This window comes from Raphanus sativus, chromosome 2, assembly GCF_000801105.2.
Source record: "Raphanus sativus cultivar WK10039 chromosome 2, ASM80110v3, whole genome shotgun sequence".
Taxonomy (NCBI): domain Eukaryota; kingdom Viridiplantae; phylum Streptophyta; class Magnoliopsida; order Brassicales; family Brassicaceae; genus Raphanus; species Raphanus sativus.
In genome coordinates, this window is record NC_079512.1 from 22826759 (window position 1) to 22839579 (window position 12821).

General features: G+C 35.0%; 2 protein-coding genes and 1 long non-coding RNA gene across 3 annotated transcripts; all 3 read right to left on the minus strand.

Moving 5' to 3' along the window:
* Nucleotides 1–34: 34 nt before the first annotated feature.
* Nucleotides 35–2629, minus strand: LOC108842061 (heat shock protein 90-2). The gene is made up of 2 exons (XM_057002647.1): nt 2378–2629; nt 35–2155 (listed from the first exon to the last, which is right to left on the minus strand). Exons 1-2 carry the CDS (start codon nt 2498–2500, stop codon nt 188–190), a joined length of 2091 nt encoding a protein of 696 aa, XP_056858627.1. The 5' UTR covers nt 2501–2629; the 3' UTR covers nt 35–187.
* A 913-nt stretch (nt 2630–3542) lies between these two features.
* LOC108842062 (protein NOI4) lies at nt 3543–5290 on the minus strand. Its single transcript, XM_018614868.2, has 3 exons — nt 5045–5290; nt 3963–4151; nt 3543–3891 (listed from the first exon to the last, which is right to left on the minus strand). The coding sequence occupies exons 1-3, from the start codon at nt 5048–5050 to the stop codon at nt 3847–3849; spliced, it is 240 nt and encodes a 79-aa protein (XP_018470370.1). The 5' UTR covers nt 5051–5290; the 3' UTR covers nt 3543–3846.
* A 699-nt stretch (nt 5291–5989) lies between these two features.
* Nucleotides 5990–6970, minus strand: LOC108842063 (uncharacterized). The gene is made up of 3 exons (XR_001948224.2): nt 6450–6970; nt 6208–6360; nt 5990–6084 (listed from the first exon to the last, which is right to left on the minus strand). It is a non-coding gene; the product is annotated as an uncharacterized LOC108842063 (long non-coding RNA).
* Between the last annotated feature and the right edge of the window lie 5851 nt (nt 6971–12821).

The following is a 12821-nucleotide window of genomic DNA, read 5'->3' on the forward strand; positions in this document are numbered from 1 at the left end:
ACATAACACCACTTAGTTCGGAGAAACCACTAGAGAGACAAAACTCTGAGATAATAGATCCGAATAGTTGCTAACAAAAGAAAAATCCAAATGATAACAAGAGAAAAGAAAAACAAAAAAAAAACAAAAAACAACAGAAAAATCAAGAGAACCCCATTATTTATTAACTACAACCCTTAGTCAATCCTTAATCCACTTCTTCCATCTTGCTACCTTCAGCGTCGGCATCATCTTCAAGCGGAGGCATCTCTGCATCAGCATCAGCAGCTTCATCTTCATCAATACTCAATCCAAGCTTCAACATCCTGTGGATCCTGCTCCCGAAAGTGTTGGGCTCGTCCAAGCTGAAACCAGAGGTGAGAAGGGCAGTCTCAAAGAGGAGAAGAACGAGATCCTTCACAGACTTGTCATTCTTATCAGCCTCGGCTCTTTTCCTCAGCTCCTCCATGATGGCATTCTCTGGATTGATCTCCATCGTCTTCTTGCTCGACATGTATCCAGCCATGCTGCTGTCTCTCAGAGCCTGTGCTTTCATGATCCTCTCCATGTTTGCTGTCCACCCGTATTCTCCCGTCACAAGACAGCAGGGTGAGTCAACCACACGGTCAGAGACGATAACCTTCTCCACTTTGTCTCCCAAGACGTCCTTGATGACTTTGCACAGTCCTTCAAACTTCTCCTTTAGCTCTTCCTTCTTCTTCTTCTCGTCCTCAGACTCGTCGAGTTTCAATCCTTCCTTGGTTGCAGACACAAGTTTCTTCCCTTCGAACTCCTTGAGCTGGCCAATAGCATACTCGTCGATCGCATCAACCATGTACAGAACTTCATACCCCTTCTTCTTGAGCTTCTCTAGGAAGGGAGAGTTCTCAACAGCCTTCTTGCTCTCACCGGTGATGTAGAAGATATCGTTCTGACCATCCTTCATCCTTGTCACGTAGTCCTTGAGACTGGTGAGATCATCACCGCTCTTGGTGGAGTGGTAACGGAGCAACTCAGCAATCTTGGTCCTGTTCTGAGAGTCCTCGTGAATACCAAGCTTCAGATTCTTGGAGAAAGCTTCGTAGAACTTGTTGTAGTCCTCCTTGTTCTCAGCAATCTCAAAGAAGAGCTCCAGGCACTTCTTCACTAGGTTCTTGCGGATGACCTTGAGGATCTTGTTCTGCTGCAATGTCTCTCTCGAGATGTTGAGAGGAAGATCCTCGGAGTCAACAATACCCTTGACAAAGCCCAGCCACTCGGGGATGATGTCCTCACAGTTGTCCATGATAAAGACACGACGGACATAGAGCTTGATGTTGTTAGGCTTCTTCTTACCGTCAAAGAGATCAAAAGGAGCTCTCTTGGGAACAAAGAGAACAGCCTTGAACTCGAGCTGTCCTTCAACAGAGAAGTGCTTCACAGCCAAATGCTCTTCCCAATCGTTGCTGAGACTCTTGTAGAAAGCAGCGTACTCCTCCTTGGTGATCTCCTCAGGCTTCCTCATCCAAATAGGCTTCTGCTTGTTCACAAGATCCCACTCGTGAGAAACCTCCTTAATCTTCTTCTTTTTCTTCTCCTCCTTTTCGTCTACTTCCTCCACCTTTCCTTCCTCGTCCTTCTTCTCCTCTTCATCCTCGTCATCAAATATCTCCTTCTCAACAGTCTTCTCAACCCACAGGGAGATAGGGTAGCTTATAAACTCAGAGTGCTTCTTCACCAAATCCTTAAGCCTCCTCTCCTCAAGATACTCCAACTGATCCTCCTTCAGATGAAGCGTCATCTTCGTACCTCTACCAAGACTCTCACCAGAGGTATCTCTCGTGACGGTGAAAGAACCACCAGCCTGAGACTCCCACACGTACTGCTCGTCATCATTGTGCTTGGTGGTGACGATAACCTTGTCAGCAACCAAGTAAGCAGAGTAGAAACCAACACCAAACTGCCCAATCATGCTGACATCAGCTCCAGCAGCCAACGCCTCCATAAACTCCTTGGTGCCAGACCTAGCGATGGTTCCAAGGTTGTTAACCAAATCAGCCTTGGTCATACCGATACCACTATCGATAATGGTCAAGGTGTTGTTAGTCTTGTCGGGAATGATGTGGATGAAAAGCTCAGGCTGGCCATCGAGCTTGCTCTTATCCGTCAACGACTCGAACCTTATCTTATCCAACGCCTGTAGTATATCATCAACACAGTAACATCCAATCAATAAATAAAACGTACACAAAACAATTGAATGAGTATAGATTGGAGCTACATTAATCTAACAATTGATTGATCGAAAACAAAATCATTCAACCTAATGTTTTAGTATCATACAGATCTTCTCAATTCGGAATAAACAGTAACGCTAATGGAATCTAATCTACAGATCGATCAAGAGAGAGAGACGTACATCGGAGGAGTTGCTGATGAGTTCACGGAGGAAGATCTCCTTGTTGCTGTAGAAGGTGTTGATGATGAGGGAGAGCAATTGGTTGATCTCCGCCTGGAATGCGAATGTCTCTGCGTCTGCCATCGTTCGTTTGCTGTGATTAACGTTGCGATATCTTTTATCAAGAAATTAGATGCGATTCAATTAGAGGAGAGGAGCTAATATATATATACTCGACTCTCATTAGGAGAATAACAGTGTGTTTCTAGATCCTTCTCTTGTTTCCACTTTTCTCTCTCCGAGATCTTTTCTTTGCTAATTCTAAATAGTGAAATTAACTATTTCTTCTTAGTTGTTTTGTTATTTTTCTATTTTTAAAACTAATCCTAAAATTAAATGTGCATTATTTTGTAAAATAAAGTATTCTATATCTATGGAGAAGAGAAACCGATTTGGTCAGTTAGATTATTGATAACGGATTCACAGGCTATGATGAGGGATGTCTTCTCAGTCTCATGTTGTTCTATGGTCGCTATAGCCAGTTAGATCTTTTGGGCTTGTCATCGGCGATATTGAGCAGCAACAACAAAAAAGGTAGAATAGAAACACATGTAACTTCATCTTTTTCTTGATTGTGAATCTTGTAATATTTGCAAGATGGGTATAAATATTGTGTTCAAAGTGGGTTTACCATTGTTGAAGCATTGCCATGATGATTTGGTGAAATTGTCATTTAAGGAACTTATGCATGCTTTAAGGAACTTCCCTGAAGATGCCATGGATCCTAATACTTTGCTTGTATTGGCTTACTCCATCAAGGATATTCATATTGACAATGACTTGTTCTTCTTATACAATGATGTTTATATCACATTTAATACGAAAAAGAAAAGATGATATCTCTTGTCCAGATTGAGAGGTTCACAGAACGGTCTCCACAGTAACGGCAGAGGCTTAGTTATAGAACTTAGAAGACTTCATATCTTCCATGTGTTTAGAACTCAAAATTTGTAAGTTTCTATATGCTATTTTGTAAGGAGCTACTGAGAGCCAACTTGAACAAAATATAGTAACTTGTTTCATGTGAAAATCAGAACAAAAGGACCAGGTTATACTTAAATAAAACACCAATAAGATTGATAACAGAAAAAAAAACACCAATAAGACCAATGAGCACCATTGCATATAGACACAATAACTATTTTTTTTCTTTTCTTTTTTTTTTCCTGGTTTTCCAATAAAAGTGGCAACACGATTTTACAGCATTTTTAGAATAACAAACGACTCCAAAAGAAGAAGAAGGAAAGTCATAATCGTGAATACTAAAAAGGGGGCTCCAAATCATCTTAGGAACTTTTTTTTGTTGTGTGGATACTTTCAAGAAAGACAATAAAACATAAAAAAGAAGAACATTGCTTTACATGTCTAAGCAATGTAACCTTCTTCTTCTTTTTTTACTTGGCAGCAAGCAAATCCAATCTTGGTGTCCGTCAAGAGTCCACTGCTGGAGACTGCATGCAGCAGAGCCATTTTTTCTGAAAACCAAAAGAGACCCTATTGTATGACGAAAGAGAGAAGATAGAGGAAGCTTAGAAGATTAACTTACAGGCTGGGGTTTACTAGGATCTCCTCCTCCGGATTTAGCATTACCGTCAGTGGATTTACCAGGCGATCCTGGCTTGCCACCGGTCTTCTTCTCATCCCTAGCTTTGTTGAATATGACTGTGAAACCTTCTGCTGATGCTGGATCATTCACATCCCATTCTCCAAACTTGGGTAAGGGACGTCCTTTGTCCTGTTCATGTTGTGAATACATACATAAACGTTGAAACCAAATACATCAGAGAAACGAAGTTAAAATCTCAAAACTCAATCCTTAAACCCTTTTTGTCATACATGAGAGAAACATAGTGTCCAAAATTTAGTTTAAATACCAAAACTTCTTAAAAAACAAGTAGGAAACAAGATAATAGAATGTAAGCAAGTCTCAAAAAATAAAGAAGATGCAAAGAAGCGTCACAAAGCAAATGCGAAACCACGAGTCTTATTATTATAACCGTCAACTATCAGGACAAAAAGTTTGTACAATAGCTTAAAAACTAATCATCTCTTCATTTTCTCAGTAAACATTATACACAATTAAGTCAAAAAAAAAAAGATTTTACCAAAACTAACCGTAAGAGAAGTTCCTCTCCACAATTAAGTCAAAAAAATTGACTCTAAATTAATTAGCAAGCAAATATTACAAGGCATAAAGTACCTTTTGCCTGTCCATAAAAAAACACAATATTCATAAATGCCTCTTCACTCTCATATAGATCAAGAACAACCTGGGAAAAAAATGATAACACGGGACAACTTCTCTAAGCTAAGCTTTGATCAAAATATCTAAGCTAAAAGACAAATCAATCCTCATCAAATCAACTCTTCCAAGTTGATATGTATTTTTTTATAAATGAAAGCTTAATCAAACAAATTCAAAACTAAAAACAAAAGCCGAAGATCGAAACTTTAAAAGTTAATAAAAAAACAGAGATCTATAGAATTACAATCTCACATCTATTCCCTATTCAATATCGAAGATTGCAACACATCTAGCTAACCAAATGAAACCAAAATCGAAAGTATATTCTCTCAATCATACAACACGAAACTGATTAAAAAAAAGGATGAGATTTTTGAACGTACCGACATGGCGTCTGTCTACAGAAAGGAGGAAGCTTTACCCCCCTAGAGAGAGAAAAAAAGAGGAAAAAACGATTCGAATGAAGCCGCCGAGAAAACCAAAGGAAAGTGAAAGAAAAGGAAAAAAATATGATCCGCAGGAGGAGAGAGAGAATCTGGGAAAGAAAAGAAAAAAGAGAGACTTTTCTTTTTCTCTTTTCTTTTCTCTTATTTTTTATTTTGCTTTTTCCTCTATAAATTCTATTGATCTGCCTTCTCGGAGCGGTGTCTGTAACGGTTTATATAAACGGAGTTAGTCTTAGTGACGTGACGTCTTTAGGTTTTAAAACGGAGAATTGAGCTGGCTGACGGCTGTTTATTGCGGAATCGCATCTATATTTGTTGGTTCGGACCGATGCAAAACGCAAGTGACTTGCTGGCACTGTTTTGTCTTTTAGAATTTATTTTTATTTTATTTATAATAAACTTTTTCATAATACTGTAATATGGAGTAATCATATGCATGAACAAAATTAATTGGCTAGTTTTTCTTTTTTGAACACTAATTGGCTAGTTTTTTTAAAAAATATTTGTTATAACATCATGGGGTTTTGAAAGATATCTGAATGATTTTGTTAAAATAATGACACTAGTTGCTCATTGTAATAAAAAAATTCAAGTTGTCTATATGTTTAATGAATTATGATTATGCTATCTTTTTAGTGGACATGAGTAAAAATATTGTTATTGGAAAACTATAATCTAAAATGTCATCAGCCATCAATATCTACCAGTTTTATCAAACTCCTTAACCCACTAGCTGATTTAGTTTTCTTGTACATCTGTCGCAACTACTACCTTGCGACATTCATATATAATGTATTTCTACAATACTGATATAAACGCAAATTAGCATAAAATGTAATAGCAATTGTTAGAAGACTAGCAGACAATCTACACACTGAGAAGGCATATAATAATATTTTTTGTGTTACAGGCTCACGAGTGCTACTGCAAAATGGAATAAATCCAGTGATGAAATCTGACCTACTGTTAGGTTCTGTCTGCATCAAGATCCATCAGACACCATCCCAACACAGACAAAACAAGTTTCTCTCAGTCTCTATTCCGACAATATTTACATCAAAATATTCCTCAAACACACACATATAAGAATTAAGAAGAACCTTTTGCTTCTTCCATGGCTCTGCATTTCATTTCCATTTTCCTTGAATCATATCTGAATGTGTCCACAGGTGAAGTTAGCACATGAATTGCCAACACAGCTCCAGCTATTCTTCAGAGTTTGTACCTGTTCCTGCTCTGTCTCCGTAAAAGATCTAAAAACAAAAAAAAAAAGGTGTAAGAAAGAACAAATAAATAAAGATATTTAACACAAGTGGAGTGAAGACAGCAGTTATAAACACACGTGAGTTTATAGAAACTCAATCAAGACTCTTTTGATCTTTTTGGGTATAGTTTTTGAGTTGTATTTGTCAGAGAAAACAGCCAGTGAAGGCGACTCTTTACTGGCTGGCTTGTCTTGTTCTGTGTAACAGCACAAGTTCAAATGCTTGAGCTTCTGGAACTGGTTGGCATACACATCAAGAACTGTAGAATGAAACAAGAGGAAACAAAAGTATAACTATGATTGCATACTTAATTGCTAATCAGAGAGGCGAAGAATGACATAAGATGCATGCTGTGAATCAGACAAAACTCTATGAACTTATTAGCTGGTTCCTCTAGAGATCATTGGTTCCTTTAGGTGGTTCACCTGGAAAGCAAAAACCCACCATACATGAGAACAAGAAACAAGCAATGAAAGAGTAACAAAAATAAGGATTTTGAATGAAGAAAGGCCCTCGACACATGCTAATAACGCTCATTTGATTAGGGAAAGGGGTCATATGGTTTGTTTCTAAAGCTTTTATGATGTTATCTCTTAAGAATACCATCTTCTGTCTCACCCACTTTACATAGCGAGGCGGCAAGTACATTGAAGTATTGAACGTGAAAATGTCTGGAGTATGGCCCTCGAGGATCATAGCTTCATAAATTCTTAAACCTTCCATTAAGCAAAGATTAATTAGAGCAGCTCGGTAAATTCCAGCCTGTAATAATTGTATACCATGCCATTGGGACTAATTAGAGCAGCTCGGTAAATTCTACACACTATCTCCTCAGCAGTTTCAAACCTCTCAACCTTGCAAAATCCATGTATAATGCGTTTGTGGTAATATCAGGATCAATATAATCTTTGCTCATTTCATTAAGCATGTGAACCGCCTCATAACCCATCAATCATTCCAGTGTATGTTATTCGCCCCTTCAGCGATCCCATTTCTCTTCATTCTTATGTCAAAGCCTTTCGCTAGATCAAACTCTGCATGTCACAAATACCACATAGCTAACTTTGGTAGGACCACTAGAAGAAGGCCTTGTACTTTACTTCCATCAAAGTGTTATAAGTAACATGATTCGATGACGAGGAAAGCCCAAAGGTTAACAACTCATCCAAAAAGTTGACGAGCAATGTGTTACAAAGATCCGTTTTATATCAAATGGTCCTATACCGAAACGTGTAAAATCATCACGTGGGTAATATGAAGTGGGCCCCAAATAGAAGGATCTCGTGTGTAACGACAGGCTGAGATTAAACGGCAGGAGAGTTGAGTAGGTGAAATGTCGATGAAGACTTTAAGTTCTGGCTTGCTCAATTAGGTGATAGCAACTTCCTAGTCTTACGCGTGACCTCCATATTTTATTTATCAGTGGATTTGCTTATTATTATTATTTTCCAGCAACAAAATTTCATATTACAAGTCATGCAAAGCTTCAAAACAAAACAAATAATGTCGAATTAACAATAGCTTTATATATTTTGTCTTCTATTATATGTCATGCGTAGTCTCTCATTATTACTGGAAATGGAAAATTGGCAAAATATGTTACCTTACTATCCCAACAAAACTTTAAAAACAAAAATTGAAAAATATATAATCAGAAAGGAAAATTAGAAAATACATAAATGTGAAAGCGAAAAGGTAGGAGAAGAGTTAAATGAAGAGAATCTCTAAATGTGTAGAAACTTCCAGCTTCATGGCTGTAAGTAATTTCATGACCATTTTGAGCTTTCTCTTTTACCCACTATACCCAGTTTCCACTTACTGTCACCGTTTGTAACCAGTACATCCACTCTCCTCCATTATAAATCTGAGTCATATACACTCCCTCATTGCTTACTTACGCCGCACGTCACACTTCGTCTTCGTCTTCTTCTTCTTTTCTTGTTCGTCTAGGAGAAGAAGATGAGAAAATGTTGACAGAAGAAAGAGAGCACAAGCCGGGATTAGCAAAAAGATTAGTTTTGCCTTTGTCGGGAGTGTGCTCTCTTTACTTCTGCCACCATCGCACACATCATTGTGATGCATGTGATCTTGTGAGCGTAAGTTGCGTATATACACACTTTAGATACTATGATTGCTTCAACAAGGCTTCTTCAGTGTCAAAGAAGGTAAGCAACTTTTATCTTTCAGGCCACATTCATGGTGAGCATCAAGACCTACTATATCTATCTATATGACTATATATATATATATATATATATATATATATATATATATATATATATCTTCTCACTCTTCATCAACTTTGAACTAGGGTTTGTTTTGATTCCTCTGTAGTATCACCATTCCAAAAATAGATCTGAAACCTTCTCTTTTTAACTTGCATGGTTTCTAAAACATGTCTATTGAAGAGTTCTCAATGAACATCTCAACAAAAATAAAATAGTAAAATATTAAAAAGTAAGAGAGATTTTTTGAAAGAGTTCTCAATGAATATTTCAACAAAATAAAATTAGTAAAATATTAAAAAGTAAGAGAGATTGTTTGAAAGAGTTCTCGAATGAGATCTTATAAGAATCCAATGAGAACCTATAATCAATCTTAATAATTTATTTGAGTTAAAATTAATTATAAAATCAAATTACATAAAATATTATATTATATTCTTTAGAACCTCCTTTTGAAAACTTCTTCAAATAAGGTTGCCATTATGAAATGACAAACCTTTTTTTTTGTTCAATGAAATGACAAACATTTGATGATCTTTTTTAACTGATCTCGAAACTGGTTTGCTATGTAAAGCTAGATGAGCTTTTGGTCTAGACTCAGAGATGGGTTTATATGAATTGAAAAAAACCTAATCGTTCAATATAAACTCATTGAACCAAAGACCACACACATTGTTATCAGCGCCGGCTTCAAATTGTTTTCTAAAATAAAATTTCAACATAGCAAATTCTGAAACCACTTTACACGAGGATTTTGTAAAGATACAAGTGTTTTTGTTCTTAAATCAATTTTATTCAAAGATACTAAGCTAAACTGTTTTTTTTCAAAGAAAAAATGAATTACCTGAGTAAAAATATTTAAGGGCCCCTTCTATTTATGGGCCATGAGGCATTGCAGTCTTTGCCCTACCACCTAAGCCGACCCTGGTTGTTATTCAAATCACGAACGAAACAATGTCATCGAGACTTAGTCCACAAGAGAAAGAGTGTAGGTTTCATCTTGGGAACCGGAGTAGGCTCAACCTCGTTGTTTAGTATCTTTAGAACCGGTCTCATAGATGGTCTGTCATTACTATTGGATGAGCACACATTAGCCCAACAGCAACAGCTTCTTCAGAATTTTCTCATCAAACTGGCCTTTCAATCTCTCATCCACAGCTTCGACCACAACTCTTACATCACTGTGTAATCTCCAAAACTCAGTCCACTAGATTCACAGTCTTCTGACTTTCTGGTTCTTTATCTATTGGCCTTCTCCCACAAGCGACCTCTAGAATCACCACTCTGTAGCTAAACGCATCTGTTTTCTCGGTCGCAGTGCCACATGAGAGATAACTCTGGAGCGAGCAGTCAAGATTTAGACAAGGCCTTTATCGTGCTCAGTGAGCCTAGCGAGACCGAAATCGCCTAGCCTAGCGTTATGTCTCTGTGAATTACTTGCTCCTCACATTTATGGTGAAGATAAGATAAAACTGAAGCCAAACCAATTGATATGTTTAATGACCAGATACAACTACCCACACGCTCATCCAATGACTCTACTCGAGTGATGCGTGAAGCCCACTGTAGCTATATAAACTGTCTTAGACCTGTGATTAGCTACATCTTATGCTCTTTCAATGCTCTCACAGGCCTCTCCATTTCTTCAAAGTTAAGTATCTAAAAACACCAAGAGGGCTGAGCAGAAGATGACCTGTTTTTTCCAGCACCTACATCTTTTTCCAACTAAGGAGAATCCACACAACATACGAAATATATATAAAAATACAACTATCAGTTGTGAATGAATGTGAACCCCAATGGGATTGACTCATTAGCTAATTAACATTACACCCATTCACTAACTAGTAAATTTCATAGTAATAATAAATTTAAAAGAAAATATTATTTTCTAAAGTAAAATTTCAAATTTTAATATTTTAAAAACATTTTAGCTTTTTAAGTATAAATGTAAACAATTTTTCATAAGTATATTTCTTTGACTTATCAATTTTAATTTGTTTTAGATAAGTTTAATTTAAATTATAAAAACAATTTTTTATTTATATTATATTTATGACTATGTTTATGTATATATATACAGAGCCGGCCTTGAACATAAGCCAATCAAGCACATGCTTGCGGCCGCCAAATTATAAGTATTAATTCGGCCACTTTTTTTTATAAAAGTTTCCTTTATCCTACCTGGTAAAAGTACTCCCACAACATTTACATATACATATACATATATACATATATATATATATATATATATATATATATTAAATGTACATATTTTTTTTAAATTATTAATTAACAAACATATTTTATGGTGACTATATACGAATGAATTTACTAATTTGGTAATTTTATTAGTTTTTCAAAGAAATTAATTAATTAAAGCATAATTCAAACACTCAATTAACAAATATATAGAGTGAGTTTTGAAATATTTATATGTTTTTATTTTTTCAACTCTAAGTTAATGTACAAAATTATACTTATAATTATTTATTACTTAGTGCATAAAAAATATTATTACTTACTCCCTCCGTTTCAATTTAGTTATCTTTGTAAAGTAAAATTTTTCATTTCAAAATAAGTGTTGTTTTATAATTCAATGTAAAATTTATCAATTTTATGTTATTATATTTTTATATTGGTTAGATGTATATGTAATGATTTTTTAATTTAGAGAATATAAAAAATCAATATTTTTTTAGTTTGTGTGTATAAACTTAAAATGACAATTAAAATGGAAAGAATGAAATATTTGTTTAAAATGATACATATAAATTATGGTTATATTTAAAATATCTTACAAAAAATACAAAACTTCATACATGCAATTTGACATGTCATAATAAGATAATAAAAAATAAATGATCATTTTCAATAAACAATGTCATCTTTTGCTAGTGAGAATGAATGATATAATCACAAATAAGTAAAATTCATAAAATCACTTCTCAGATAATAATCAAGGATCCTTAGAAAATCAAAAAGAAATAATGATGCACTCCACAAATAAGTCAAATTCATAAAATCACTTCTCAGTTTAATAAATGATTTTTTGACAACAAGACCCTAAAATTCGTATAATATATAATATGATCTCAAACTAAATAATTATGTTTTTTGGTATAAAACTGAAAAATGACGGTATATATTACAACTTTTGTTTTTTTTCAGAACTAAAATATTATGACTTGAACTATGACATAGAGACCAATAAATAAAAGAGAATGCACTACTATTCCTAATTTGTTTTACTATTTATAAAGAATAATTTTTCTTTTCATTCATTCTTATCCTTTTAATTCTAGAAAAATATAAAACAAATTTGTTACTCACCAAAATTGGTAAAAAAATAATATTTTTCTTCACTTCTATAATTTCATTCCTTTGTATTTTTTTTTACTCATTTCTAATGTTTCTATAATAGTCATCAGTTAAACGCATAGTATTTTATTTTATCACTTGTTATATTCGGGGAGAAGAAGATTTAATGCTTATGAAATGGTCTTAAAATTTACTATTAATTACGGAGTAATGTTTTTGATACTCCTCCTAAGTGACATGTTTGTATTTTTCTCTGAACGTGACATTTTGATAAAATGAATTCTGAACAACATAATAAATTGTGTGTGTTTTAGACGGAAAAGGTATTTCTATTTTCAGCTGGACTTACAAGTACGAACCTTACTTTCATGATTGTTGCCATCCAATAGAAATATCTCAACCCTCTTGATCTCAACAATGGAGAACAAATTATAAACATTTGAACTATTTTTAAAAAGTTACATATAACTGTGGTAATTTAATTGTTTTGGGTCCTTGTCTTTTATATATTTAAGAAAATTGAGCATTTTTCAACATTGTTTATGCAAAACATATTTTAGGTCCTAGGTCCATGCTCCTCTTGCCCACCCTCCTAAACCGGGCCGGGAAGGGAGGGGGATGTGCCACCAGTGAATTTAAAGATTCACAAATTTGCAAGCACGCAACCAAAAACTTAGATTCATAGCATTACTAGAATTCAACCATAGTTAAACACTTAATGTTACAGTAGTAATTGCAAGCAAAATCCACCAGTGAATTTGGGGGAGGGAGGGGGGGAATTGTGCCACCAGTGAATTTAACGATTCACAAACTTGCAAGCCATAACCATAAACTTAAATTCATACTCCATCCGTTCATATTAAGTTTTATTATAGAGAAAAATTTCCGTTGCAAATAAATGTT

What these genes read in the sequence shown, in the direction of transcription:
- LOC108842061 (XM_057002647.1), bottom strand. Translation starts at nt 2,500, where the DNA reads ATGGCAGACGCAGAGACATTCGCATTCCAGGCGGAGATCAACCAATTG. An exon ending in TCATCAGCAACTCCTCCGAT is followed by an intron (nt 2,156 to 2,377) that starts GTACGTCTCTCT and finishes GATATACTACAG; the next exon opens with GCGTTGGATAAGATAAGGTT.
- LOC108842062 (XM_018614868.2), bottom strand. An exon ending in ATCCTAGTAAACCCCAGCCT is followed by an intron (nt 3,892 to 3,962) that starts GTAAGTTAATCT and finishes TTTGGTTTTCAG; the next exon opens with AAAAAATGGCTCTGCTGCAT.